Source organism: Taeniopygia guttata, chromosome 12, assembly GCF_048771995.1.
Source record: "Taeniopygia guttata chromosome 12, bTaeGut7.mat, whole genome shotgun sequence".
Classification (NCBI taxonomy): Eukaryota; Metazoa; Chordata; class Aves; order Passeriformes; family Estrildidae; genus Taeniopygia; species Taeniopygia guttata.
The window spans coordinates 6,575,771-6,589,862 of NC_133037.1; the positions used below are offsets into that span (position 1 = coordinate 6,575,771).

General features: G+C 48.6%; 1 protein-coding gene across 3 annotated transcripts in view; it reads left to right on the plus strand.

The window, feature by feature from the left end:
• PRICKLE2 (prickle planar cell polarity protein 2) overlaps window positions 1-14,092 on the plus strand; it is a 103,102-nt gene that overhangs the window by 72,432 nt on the left and 16,578 nt on the right. For all 3 annotated transcript variants that reach the window (XM_030282814.4, XM_030282815.4, XM_030282816.4), the window contains 3 exons: window positions 9,991-10,104; window positions 11,811-11,948; window positions 12,561-12,764. In XM_030282814.4, coding sequence (XP_030138674.4) covers window positions 9,991-10,104; window positions 11,811-11,948; window positions 12,561-12,764 — 456 coding nt within the window. The remainder of the gene's footprint in view (window positions 1-9,990; window positions 10,105-11,810; window positions 11,949-12,560; window positions 12,765-14,092) is intronic.

A 14,092-nucleotide genomic window follows, 5' to 3' on the forward strand; every position in this document is an offset into this window, starting at 1 on the left:
GATGCTCAGGAGGAAATAGTCCATTTGCTGTACCAGTAGCTACTGACATCTCATGCATTACTAAGGTTAATGTGATCTTAGGTTCTTCCAGCATCTATTTCTTGCAGAGGTCATGGTGCTCTTCAGTCCAAGCATTCCTTTTCTCAGTACACTCCTCAGTCTGCATTGCTGGGCCTTTCAGCAAGTTTGCCACTTCAGACCTGTCTCTAATCACCATGGAGATAAAGAACAGCCATAAGCAGAGCCAGAGACAGTCCCTGAAATCCATGCAGCAGAGCTCATCTGCCAGCCCTGTCATGACTTTTCACGTTAGATGAGCCACTGAGATGACAAAAACGAGGAGTGACTTCCCTGGGTCGTGCAAGAGCCACACTGCAGGCCTGGCATGTGTCCCTGGGTGAAGAGCAGCACCCTGAATTTCATGTAATCAGAGTGGTGGTCCCCTGGCTGGGGATGCCCCATAGTGCAGGAGGGGCCATTTGCCTCCCATGCTGCAGAGGAAATGCCTCTGCAGCAGCTCACTGGGGACGTGCCAGTCTGCAGGCAGATGTGTGGCTTTTTGGTCAGTGAGTCAGGTGTGTGCAAGGCTGGTGCCTGCCATGGAGCAGCTGGTGGGCTCTGCCCTGGCTGAGGGTTTTGCTGTCAGGCTGGGCTGAAAATACAGATTAACAGGCAGGGAATTTTTCTCTGCCTCCTGCTGTTCCGCTGTTGTGTTGTTTTGGATGTGAAACAGATTAAATGAAACAACTTTTTCCGCAGTATTCTACTTTATTAAAATTTCAGTGCAGTATATGAACTGGGGAGGTAAGTGTTCCCCTGAAAGACTAATGCAATTTTCTTATTTTACTTGGACGACAGCCTCCCTACTTCACTATTCTTGGGAGACAGCGCTCATGTCTCACTCAACACAGCAATTTACAGGATTTCAGTGGGGAGGAGTTGGCCTGCAAACATGACATTGTTTTTTGGCAGTGTCCAAAGGTCATTTCAGTATTTGAAGAGTCCCTTCAATCCAAAGCTTAAATTACTGTCATCTAGAGAGGAATCGACTCAAACCTATAAGGTCTCAGTGTACTCCTGGATGCTAACTCAGGCCTCAGCTGCTCTGTGGTACATGTCACTAGGGAAAATCCTGTTGGTTACTCAATGCCCAGTACTGAAGACAAAAAAAGCATTGGTCCAGTGTTCACAGAAACTGATCCAAACATTGTAATGAGGAGTGGAGCTGGAAGTTATCCCTTATATTATGGCTCATCAGTGTGTAAGACTAAAAACTCTTACAGTGTGTAAGGCTAAATAGAGCTTTACTTAAAAGCCATAGATGCAATATATTTCTGAATACACAGGGATTAGGATAGTCATTTAAAAATTGATAGCACCCCTGCATAAGGTACAATAAAAAATTTTCTGGTAAACCAACTACAATGTATGACTTGTTTGCTCAAGAAAGAGGGGTATAAACTGGAAGGGCACTGGAATTGTTATTTCATTGAGGAGCCTCCAAGAGCTTAGTTTGTCCAGCCTAGCAAATTGTTTATTAGAATTGTTCTTCCTCCTGTTCATTAGAGGGGGAAGAGCAGTTATCCAAGCTCCAACTTTAGCCAAGAACATAGACATAAACTGTCTCCAAATGCATTCAGGCAGGAAATTGGAAGAGGTTTGAGACCATCAGAGGTGTAAGGCTCAGAGACAACCTGCCAGCCAGGACAGTGACAGGTAAAAACCCAGGACTGAGCTCCATAAATCACAATGTGATAAGGAAGCAGAGTTTCTTATAGTAGCAATCAGCTACACAGGATGGCCAGAAGGTTTCTGTGGGGTCTAATCCCACTTGGATTGGATACAGTGAGAAGTTGTTTTATGGCAGAAGAGAGACTTCTCTTCTGGAAGATAGGGATGCAGATGGGAATGGCAGAGATGAGTGTACAGAAGCAGGGACATGGGCTTTGTGAAATGCTCTTTTTTTCTGCCTGCAGTTCAATGGTTGGATAAAGAAATAAAGTGTCAAAGTCTTGAAATGGGCAAACACCTTCAGAAGTGTGTCCTCAGCAAAGCAAAATCCCAGGCTGAGCCTGGCTGCAGAGACAGAGGAGGACATCTTTGGGAGCCAGTTTGTCTGCTGGGGCTGGCAGTCTGACAGCTGATCCTCCTTACACTGACATAAGTTTGAGGGCAGATGCTTGAAAATGAAGTCCTTTTGTGATGTGTTTTTCACATTTTTAGGCAAGGCATGTGTAGATGCATGTGAATGTGCAGCCTTGAATTCCTTGGGACTGTGGTTTGGAGAAATCCAGAGGGGTTATAACATGCCACTTTGAATTTCTGAATACAAGAGATTTTTTAGGATTTCTATCTTTATTGTGTCTCAGTATTAGGAGCAGCTGGTTATGGGCAGAAATTTCCAATTAAACAAAAGATGGGGCTCTACTTCAGCCTTGCTGTGGCTTTTTTGTATGGCTCTGGCATGCCAGCATCTGAGAACCTTGCATGTGCCATAATAACTTAATTCCCTCTTGTTGTCAACACAGTTTCTCTGATTGAGTCCCTTAAAAAGTTATGAAAATCTAATATGAGCTAAAATTAGCAGCATGAAGGTTCAGGGACCATTTTTCTCTAAGGCAGCAGCCATTAGAGCTTGGACCTCAAGAGCTTTGCAGTGGTGTGAAACTTGTATCTGTCACAGGGAATTTATTCTGGGGCTAACACGCATGTTAATCCTTCTTCTGGATATTTTGCAAGACCTGTTGCTAGGGCTTCATCAGTTGCTGTTCAGGTCACAAAGTGAGGAAAGGAGAGCAGAGATGAACCTACACTGAACATGCTTTTACACCTTACATAAAGATTTTCACCATTCTGGTGAGGCAGAAAGTACATTATGTGGGCCAGGCATCTCTGGGGGACATGTGTCTCACTTGTGCCTGTGTGTCACGGTCATTGTACCATCTTGTTCTTTCTTGAGCCTTCAGAGTTCAGCAAACTATTTCACTCCTCAAGAGACTGAAGCCTTGCATGCAGCAAGGAAGGAGTAAAAGAGACCAAAGCAACTCTGTGCCCCACAGTGCGGTGTGTAGTACCACACACTACTCCCTGTGTAGTAGTGGGAAGCAGACAAGCTAATTTACAACCTGGTAGAGGCAGGACAAAAGGCCCATGGAGAGCTCTTCCTTCCTGGTAGATCCTGATCCTGAGAGCAGAGTGGATGGAAAGCTGAGGACCCTGCGGAGACGCTGTTCCTGGTGTACCCTGCTCCCAGGAGCTGCAGCTGCCTCTCATTTTGCCCACTTACACATGTGCACGCTGGAGTATTTTATCCAAAAGCTGCCTTTCAGCACATTTTCAAAAGCTCTCCAGTTTCACTTTGAGGTAGGGTCAGTCCATCACCTCCCAGGTGAACTCTCTCAGTATCTAAATAGCCCAGCAGTTAGCGGCTCTTATTTCAAGGCTGGAGCTGTCTAAATCCAGCCTCCAGGCATCGGACTGTGCCGAATGCTTCCCAGCTGCTGGATGGAGCAGCAGTCCGCACATGGAATGCTTTTTCTGCGTGTGATGCCAGTGATGCATGACTTGGGGGCAGCTGGAGTGGGGTAGGAGGTCCTGGAGCTGTTCCCCTGCCCTGGAACAGAGCGGATGGAGAAGTGTGAGCACATCCCACGCTGCAAAAGAGCCCATGGCAAAACCACGTCTGGACATTTGCTCAATTTCTGTATCCTGGGGTGTTGCCCTGATTGTGGTGAGCCAATGGCAGCTGTCAAAATTACTTAATACTTGAACAATCTTATTATCAGGGAGGGAATCAGCTACTCTTGATGGGTCACAGAAATGAAACCACTCGCTTGACATGGTTTGCTCGATCCTGAAATTTGAAGAATATATGTGGAGGTCAGCAGAGGTGAGAGGCAGGGGAGGAGCAGGGAGTGGAAAAGGAAACTGAATACTTGGCTTTTCATATGACTTTTGAGTTACCCAATAGAAACTTCTCCTGGTGCTTTATTCCAGTGTGCAGTTACAGCTTTTCTGAGTTGCAGTGTTATGCAAGTGTGCTACCCCATGCCTTAGAAATCCAGGAGCATGTTATGTGGGATACCCAGGGGAATGATCAGTGATGATCATTATCATTCCTGGTGCTCCAAGGGACCCTGAGCCCTGCATGGACCTCGCAGCACAGCTCACTCTCGATGCTGTTGAAAGCACTGATCCGGCTCTTTTTAATCCAAATTCAATTTCTGCTTAAAAAAAAGAGAAAAATCATGTCATAGGCTTTCACAAGTCTAAAATGTGTGGACGTAGGGCCTTCATTCAAATGTTCTCTTTGATGCCAGCAGGAAGCAGCGCTTCCGCGGGATCTCCTGCAGCCCGAGAGCTGCTCCAAAGGCTTGGCAGGGATGGATGTCATTCTCGACTGGGGAGCAGCAGCGCTCCGACGCCTCAGCTGCCGTGGGAGAGGAGCGTGCAGAAAGCCGCAGAGCGTGCCAGAACAAATAGCACTTAGAAAAATGATTTTTCCTTTGTTCCCTGCCTTTGTCCCTCTGACTTAGGAGCGGGTTTCCAAGAGCAAGCGCAGCGTTGCGGGATGCCGGACTGCCCGGCGCCAGGATTGCGTCTGCCTCCCGCTGCTGTGCCGGCGATGGGCGCTCGCAGATCTGGGGGTGACAGGCCTGCTCCCAGCTGGGGCTTTGGGCTCTCAGGGGACACTCTGGATCCCCCCTCCATGCTTGCCTGCATCCCCGTGCTTGGCAGAGCCAGCCAGCAGTTCCCACTCTTCATTTCAGAGCATCTGGCCCTGCTGTAAGGATTGTTTTGCTTTAAAAAAATAAATTAGTGCTTTGTATCCCAGTGGCCTTGGAAAAGGAGGACATGCCAGACTTGGGCCAAAGCACACTGAACCCGTTTTCCAGCCTCGCATGTGCTGTCATCTGTGGAGCTTGTGTGTGAGTCAACGTGTACAAGCACTTGCAATGTTTCACAGACATATTGGGAAGGTTATTTGCATGTGGTTTGTTTGGGATTTTTTTTCCCCTTCACTTTTGCAAGGGAGGCCAGCAGGAATGAGAGACATACAAAAGCATCAGGTTCGTTTGTCTGTCACTTTTAAGTGCTCAGTGTAAAGGATCATTAAAGCCTGACGTGTGCTGTTCAGAAGCTGGCACTGGGGAGGAGCAGGCAAGCCACAGGAGCAGCCCTGCTCGCCCAGGCCAGCACAGGCTTGTCAGAGCCACTGGCTGCCTTCTTCCCTCAGCAGCCAAATCCCGTGGGAGTTTGCACGCAGCAGTGAGCCAGAAGAAGGGGCCACAATTGAGCACACAAACATCAATGTGCCACCAGCTCTCTGTGCTGCCACAGAACATCCCTGGGTGTCATGGAATGGGCTGCCAGGGCTGTGGTACCCTGGCATGTTCCCAGGAGAAATGATGCTGTCCTGGGTATGGGTGGGACATTGGGGAATGCTGTATTTTGAACAGACTCTGCTGTGTGTGATGCTTTACTGCGCTGTGCCTGAGTGCTGGCTGACTCACCAAGATCCCCTTTTTGGGAACATCCGTGTTCAGGCACCCTACTGCTCACAGGCCAGCACGTCCTGCCCTCACGGGGCTCTTTGCAAAAGCCTTGCTGTTGGTTTGGTTTCAGGAGAGCCAGGCAGGATTGCCCAGCTGGCTGTGCTGGAGCTGTGAGGGCTGAGCAAGTCAGCACCCGTGCCAGGACACCGTGAGCTCCTTTGTAGTCCATCCCAGCCATACAGTCATCCCAAACAGCCCGGTTGGGTGGGTGCTTTAGGAAGGGCCGTTGTGTTCAGGGCGAGTACAGCCAAATGCTACTTCCCAACAGCAATTTGTGGCGTAAGAAATATGATATTTCCCCTCCACCTCCTTTAATTCATTGATCAAAGAGATCCTTCACCAATAGCTTGAATTTACAGGATGTTTGCAAACTTTTCCTTCTAGGAGGTGTAAGGCTTTGCTCACAGATATGCTCATGTGGGTTTTGTCTTTGGTCACCCTGGGACCTCCAGGACAAGCTGTAGTCCTGCCTTTATTTAGCAGGGCCAGGGTAGGTTTGTAAACTGTCAGAGTTTAACTGGAAACATACTCCAAACCTAAGAAGACCACAGAACACAAAGGCATTTGTAAACTAATATAATTACTCTCCTCAGTGCCTTTGAATAAAGTTGGCTCCAGTTTAAAGGCTTTTTTCTACCCTGTTTTTATATTGTGTTCTTTCCTTTCTCCTGGTTTGTTACTGTTTTAATTTCTACCTCCCCCTCTTCCCCTCCTCCCTTTTAGCATCAAGCAGCTGTTAAATTCCAAAATGCGTATCAGTTTTTGTTAGCAAAAGTTGGTGTTTGTACATTTTCCTTGTGAAGGTGAGAATAACACCTTGGGAATCTGCTGTGCCAGGTTCTGGTAGCATGGAGCTTGTCCAAGTGGGACCTCCCTGGGGCAGGATGGAGCTTGCCCAGCCTGCCAGTATCCCATGGCACATAGCACCCACAGCTCTCCCTGTGTCCAGTGTACTGGCCAGACTATGCCCATGGCATCTGTGGCTTTGAGATGTTGTGTGAAGCTTTATTTTAACTCAGCATGATGTTTTCCAGTCTCTTTTGGGATTTCTCTCATGCAGAAGTCAGAGTGAAGTGGAACAAGTGGGAAAACTGAGGATGAAACCTAGTCCAGCCCCACAAGGGGCTCCTGTGTGTTAATGATGCTTGTTGGGATAACCATGGGCAGAGCAAATCTGTTGCGAGAGGCAATAGGAGGATGCAGAGCTGCTGTGTTGTACAGCAGAAGTATTTAATAATAAAACAGTTCCAGATACTGCATGGTTTGAAGAGGAAATGCTATCTCTCTGGGGTTATTGCCCACACTGTTATCCTTATCTGGGTTGCAGAGCCTGTAAGGGCAGTGAGGAGCCATCAGCAGGCACGTGGGGGGTCTGGCCCTGGCCCTGCAAGCTCACCAGCTACAAGGCTTGTGCGTGCTGCAACACAGAACTGGATAGAGGAGGAGTCACTTTAGCATAAAACAGTGACCTTTTTTACAAAAGCAATGTGCAGGCTGAGCAGTTTTAGTTTCCCAGCAAGTTAACACTTTCTGCAGGCTTTTTCCCTGAAAAGCCAGGTTGATCTAAGAATCCCCTTTTCCTTCTTTATTTTTGAGCATCATGCAGGCCTGTGCCAGCCCAGCTGCCAGCTGCTCCCACGCCAGGTCAGAAATGCTGTCAGCAGCCAGCTGGGCACAGAGGCAGGGACACTGGCAGCTGTGTCCCTGTCCCTCCCAGTCTTGGGTCTCCTATCCAAGGAGCTGGGTTCATGCCATGGTGATGGATGAGAGAGTGTTATATGCACAGGCATGGCCTAATGTCAGCCTGGGTAAGGGGTGTCCTTCTGCTCTTCATCTGCCCTCTGAATGGATCTCTTGGGATAGAAGTGATGTCCTGGGTGAAAGATCTGTGCATCCCTTTGGTTCAAGGGGATGGTGGCTGCAGAAAGCCATTGGCAGGCATTAAGGATTTTCTCCCCATGAGATGTTCCACAGGTACTGGACAAGGATTGGCGGCTGCCTCTGCTCCATCCTCTCCATGAGCACTCCTCTAGAAGGTCCCTGTGGCTGATGCAGATCCAAAGCAAACCCTTTCAGGTTATTTCAGGCAACAGAACACAGGTTGGAGCCTGTTGTATTTATTTTGTTTTGCTGCTCAAACCAAATTGCCCATCCCTGCCAAGCTATGTTGCTGGTGTGATGGGAACCAGTTCCTGCAGTCCTGTTGGGAGTAAATGGAAAACTTCCCAGCGGAAGCAGGAGCGGAGCTGGGCACGTACGTCCTGCTGGATTGTGCTCCGGGAAGGCAGCACCCAGGCAGCTGAAGGAAGAGCTCCCATCCTTGATTTTTGCCCAGGGTGAGCGTCTTGGGGCTCGTCGCTTTAGTAATTTGGCGGCTCTTCAAAAAAAAAGTAATTTATGGTCTCCACCAACTTCAAGGACTGGGTGGGCAAAAAAACTTCATTGCAAGAAATCAAAACACAAGCTAACCAATGTGAGCACAGGGCACAGTGAACAGGATCTCTGCACGTGGGGAGTTTGGCAGGAGAAGCCACAGGAGTGTGTGCTGGCCAGGCACGCACAGCATGGCCATGTGGAAGCCTGGCAGCCCAGGAAAGGGTCTGGTGTGGCAGCTGGGGCATTGCTGGGAGATTTTCAGCTGTAAACTCTGCTGCAGACTTGCTGCATGAACTTAGGGAGCTCATTTAACATCGTGATGCTGCAATTAGTCCTTTGCAATGTCTATATTTGCTACGTTGTGTAACATGTCATAAGAATTTTAGTGTTTTTAATGTGCTTTGATGTTCTTGGATGAAGGATGCTCTATAAATGCAAAGTAAGTATTCTAATGTATGTAGTTTGTTTTCTTTTTAACATAACAAAATACTTTGCAGCCATTCTTTCTTTGACAGTTTCCATAGCTGGTGGGTCTGTTTCTGCTGTGCCTTAGCAAAACAAATTTAGGGTTTTGCAGTGGCATATGCTCAGCATGTTCCTCAGCTTTGCAACATGAGCAGTTCCCTTGTCATCAGCACTGCAGACCTGCATGTAGAAATCTGCTAAAATCTCCCTTTCTGGAAAACCTGATGATGGGGGAAGGAGGATGGTGACATCGGTTTGGGAGGAACCATAAATTGAGAAAACCACTGGAGCAGCTCTTGCTCTCAGGTAGTTTTGAATGAGAGCAGGGAGTGAGATGAATGCAGAGCAATTATTCCTGAATGCAGCTAGATTTGGATAGTTACTCTGGAATAAAAGGGTATTTCTTTCTGTAGAAGATAACTGTGTGTGAGCCACCCCTATCAGCCTGCGAGCCCATGGGTGAGCTCCCCTGCCAGCCAGCCCTGTGTGACCAGCTCGTGTCCCCATTCCTCCCAGTGCCCCACAGCACCCTGCCATCTGCAGATGCCGTGGGGCTGTGCAGGCAGGGAGGGCTTCTCTGGAGAGAGCTGGCCCAGGTGATGCTTTCTAGGCCAAAGTCCAAAGCATACAGCAAGGGAAAAAGCTGATCAGAAACCACTGCAAAGGGAGTCTTATTTGGGAAAAGCCCTGTGAAAGCTGCAGGCAGTGCAGCCACTCCAAAATGAATTGCTGATAGCTGAGGGAGCATCTTGGGGCTAATCCCACCATGACAAAGGCAGAAAGCTGTGTGCTCTGGGAGAACAGCCTGCATCTCTCCAGCCAAGAGCAGATTTAAGGAAGCCAGCCAGCCCTCTGCTTCTTCCCAAGCATCTGGAGACATCTGGGGCTGCAGTGAATCCCAATCCAGCTGAGCTTACCTTTACCTTCTCCTGGTTCTTCCCAAGCCGTTCAACGTCACCGTGGCTGTTTCAGAGCGGATCCTCAGCCAGTGAGTCCCCTCCCGGTGCTGGCCCGGCCCTTGAGTGCACATCCCAGGTGTGGCAGTCGGAGGAGAGATGCTGGGGTTCAGGGTGTGCTTCCTCTCCGGGCTGCACTGCGCTCCCAGCGTCGGGCACGCTGCTCCTCAGCCTTTTTAATAGCTGATTTTAATTACACGCTCTGAGACGAAAGAGAAAAACTAAGCCTTCCAACAGATTTTATCTGCTGTTTATTTCCACAAATTGCTGCAGAAAAAAGCCCGGAGGGGTTTGATGGAGGTGGAGGCTGAGATAGCCAGCAACACGGAGACTGCTGGGGCGCAGCCTTTTTAACCTCCCTGCCGAGGCAGGTGCCGACACATCCCCGCAGCCGGCGCAATGCTCACGCTATGGAGGCTGACAGAGCAAACGGTAACGTGCCCACCTCGCCGGGGCTGCCACCCTTCTGCCTTGGAGGACAAAAGAAAACAAACCCAAAGCAGTTCCTGGCAGTGTTTCCCTGCTCAGAATCTTGGGGAAGACCCAGCGCTTGCTGCCTCAGGGGGTGGCTGCTGGCCGGGCACAGGGGCATGGGCTCGGCCAGGAACCCCTCTGCAGTCCCCTCTCTTGCTCCATAGGTGCACCAGTACTACAGCTGCCTGCCCGAGGACAAGGTTCCCTATGTCAACAGCCCGGGAGAAAAATCTCGCATAAAGCAACTTCTTCACCAGCTGCCACCACATGACAATGAGGTCAGTATCCAGAAAATGTCCTTGGACATCAGCACGGCTGCGGGTGGGGAGTGGACGCTCCTCCTGGGGTTGTTTGTGGGAAGCGTGGCTTTCCTTCCTCAACTCCTTTTGCTTTACAGGGGGATATACTTGAATTTCGGTCACGTTGCTATTTAAGTTGCTGTATTTGCTTCCTGCTTTGAGTGTTGGAGGTGGGGAGTTGTTTGTTTCTAAAGTTAAAATTTTCTAAAGTCATCTTTCTTCAGCTGTCTGAAATAAAAGCATTTTCTCAGCCCTTGGAGGCCAAGTCCCTGTTAAAAGTGACTTGGAATGCTGTTGAGATTATCTAGAGACAGATCCAAAGTTGCAAAAGCCTTTTCCCAGGTGCTGCTTCCGACTCACCTTGGAGTGGGAGTAAGTGTGCTAAGGAGGGGCTTTCTGGGCTGAGCCTCACGAGCTGGGAGAGCCTGCGAGGCCGCAGGTTGAGTCAAAAATCAGTCAGAGCAAGATAAACCTTCTTACGTCTCACAGGAATGATGTGAGGCAGCAAAAAGGGTCTGGTCTTTGACGTCCTGATCTCACCAGTGAGAACACTGGCTTCTGGTAACACACAAAATTTCCCTGTGTAAACAAAAAAAATTATTTTCATGCTCCTTTCTGAAGAAGCCGCTCTGGGAAATACATGCAGGTAACTTGTTTGATCTCAGTCAGATTTTAACAAGTTTGCCTGCGTGTGGCTGGGTGCCACGGGCACAGCACTGTCAGCATGGGGGCAGCTCCAGGCACAAAGAAGGGACTTCTTCCCGTACACCCTTGGGTCCCAACCTGCCTGCCTGCTTCCCTGGCAGCTGCTGGAAACCCACAGCCTGACAGCCAGGAAACATAAGAATAAGTACACACAAATGCCATTACTGCAGCCTGTTTTTCTGCAAGTTGGACTTGCAGGTCTGTGTGTATTTTCTGCAAATTGGCAGATTTTACATCCAGTTTCCCTTTATGCTCAGTTTTGCTCCCTTTAACATTCAAGGTGTGCTGGTTGCTCATGTGAATAACCCTGCTCAGTTCCATGAGCCTGCTCTCCCAAGTAACGGAGGGTGGATTCGGTGCTGGTGCTACATTTTACCTCCCTGGCTCTTCAGTTGTATTCCCCATTGAAATGCAACCAGCCAAGAGCTAAGCCTGCAGGATGGAAATAGCCAGGAAAACCTCAGAGTTTTATAAGCTTCAGGGAAATTGCATCATTCATTGTTTGTATCCTTTTATTTTACTTATTTCCTTATTACCTTGCAATGCAGAGGTTTTGAAAATGAGCAGGCTTGATCCTGTGGAAAAATAGATTACAAGTCACTGGAACTCTGTCTTTTCTACAGAGAAAAGGGTCTGTGCTCTAGAAATGCCAGTGTAATATTATGAAGACCTCTGCCACAGGAGGCTGATGGAGAAGGCAGGAAAACCCATCAGTCCTATTGCTGGTCTGGGTGTGACTCTGAGAACCCAACTTTTAAGACTTTTCTACAAATTGAGCACCTAAAGAGCAACAGTCATCCAGCCCTTTTATCTCTTCTCAACCTTTTGAAATTCTGACCAAACCCCGGATTTCTGAAGCCCATTGTTTCTCCAGCCTCCCCACAGCCAAGGGCAGAGGTTTGCAGGGCCCATGGAACAGGGCCTCACTGGGTGGCGAGCCAGGGACACCCCAGGCACTGAGCATCTCTTGTGTTTTTTAGGTTCGCTATTGCAACTCATTGGATGAGGAGGAGAAGAGGGAGCTCAAACTCTTCAGCAACCAGAGGAAGAGGGAAAATTTAGGGAGAGGCAATGTTCGGCCATTCCCTGTAACCATGACAGGAGCCATCTGTGAGCAGGTGGGTAGCGGCTGATGAACTGGTTGGTACCTGCATCACCCAAGTTAAGTGAGACATCTCTGAAGACAGGCTGAGAGAGTTGGAGCTGTTCACCCTGGAGAAGAGAAGGTTCTGGTTCTTAAAAACGTTTCCAGTACATGAGAGCTGAACGGGGACTTTTTACAAGGGCATATATTGATATAGGAAATGTCATGTTTAGATTAGATATTAGAAAGAAATTCTTCCCTGTGAGGGTGTTGAGGCACTCACACAGGTTACCTAGGGAAGTTGTGGCTACTTCATCCCTGGAACTGTTCAGGCCAGATTATATGAGGCTTTGAGGAGCCTGGTCTAGTGGAAAGTGTCCCTGCTCATGGAAGGGGGATCGGAACTGGATGATCTTCAGGTCCCTTCCAAGTCACACCATTCCCTGATTTAATGACACGAAACAAGCATCTACCTGTGACCCTGCCAGGTGTGAGTGCTGGGGTCTGCCAGGCACCTTTCAGGATATTTGACATGGACTTGTCAATTCAGCTCCTGGCATTGTGCAGGGCAGTGATTGTGAGAGCATCCTGTTGGTGGCAGTGGGGTCACCCACACGCCTCCGTTAATCCCCGACTTTTCTGACAGTGCGGCGGCCAGATCAATGGAGGGGACATGGCCGTCTTCGCCTCACGAGCAGGGCACGGCGTCTGCTGGCACCCTCCCTGCTTCATCTGCAGTGTCTGCAATGAGCTGCTGGTTGACCTCATCTACTTCTACCAGGATGGGAAGATCTACTGTGGCAGGCACCACGCCGAGTGCCTCAAGCCCCGCTGCGCCGCCTGCGATGAGGTAAGAGACAGCTTCTGCCATGAGCTGCTGCCCGCTGGGGTGGCACAGGAGGGGTGGGTGGCATTTCCCCTCCATCCCCGACTTTTTCCTGGAGGCATACACACCAAACTGATGGCTTGGCTTTGCCAAGGGCTCAAGCAAATTTTTCCTGAGTTTTCAGATATTCTTAGTTGCCGTCTGCCTGGGACTGTTATGAGTTAGGACCTCATCTACACACAGGAAGCTGGGGGGTTTCCATGAGTGTTTCCAGTAGAAGCACAGCCCCTGGCTTCATGTTTTTAGCCCAGCTAGGTGTGGTGATCCTCTCTTCTCCTCCATTTCCCCAGAAGAAGCCCCTGGTGGGATGAGTGCTGTATTTCTTACAAGTCGGTCATGTCTGAGTACACGCCGAGCTGAAATAGGCTTTGAGAGAGGCGATTAACAGGCTAGAGGAAGCTGAACAAATAGAATACAAAACTGAGATAGAAAACCATACAGAGTCGCCTCTGAGCACTTCTCAAGTGTCAATCTCTGTTTAAAAGGCTTGTGAAGGAAATTGCTCTGGTTTTTAAAGTTATGAAAACCATAGTGTAGAAAACCATATATATACTATAAAATACCATGTCCCATCCTTGTAAGCATGTAATAGTAAATATCCAAGGCTATATGCACTTCAGATATAAAGAGCATTGATACTGATGTATGTGTGTGATTAAATTTGTAGTGTTACCAGTGAAAGACAACCCTAACTATTCAACTAGATCTATTTCTTTGTGGCTTAGGCTGGATAATTTTTTTTCATGTATTTTTTTATCCCTGAAAATTCTCATTTAATTCTTTCATTCAGCTCATTCTTCAGCATGCTTTTCTTTCCCTAAAACATCAAGTTCTAATTGTGAGAAACAGTAATTCAGGGGTAGGAGGATCTGCAAGGGAAAAGCTTTTGGTGTACCCTGTGCCAGTGTAGAGAACCGGGGAGCAGATCTGGGGCTGCTGGCTCCCTTGGCTTTGGGAGTTGAGTTGGGGTGGGGATGAGAAGATGACACAGCAAGAAAGCATCTGCTGAGGACATCTTAGATGCCTGCTTCTCCAACTCATCCTTAACAGCGTTCTGTGCCTCAGTTTCCTCACTGGTATAATGACTGCAATCACTTTTATAGACACCCAGACTGGGGCAGCAAGATGAGGAGCCAAGGTAGCTCCATCTTTTCTGCTCTCTAGAGAGCTGTCACTTTTCCTTGTGTTTTTTTCTCATTCTTTGTGGTCAGGTCCCTGTTTCAGAGATGAGTAAATGTGTTCAGGTAAGCGGCTGCTCTGTTCTCCAGAAGTCCACCAGATCGATAGGTTGT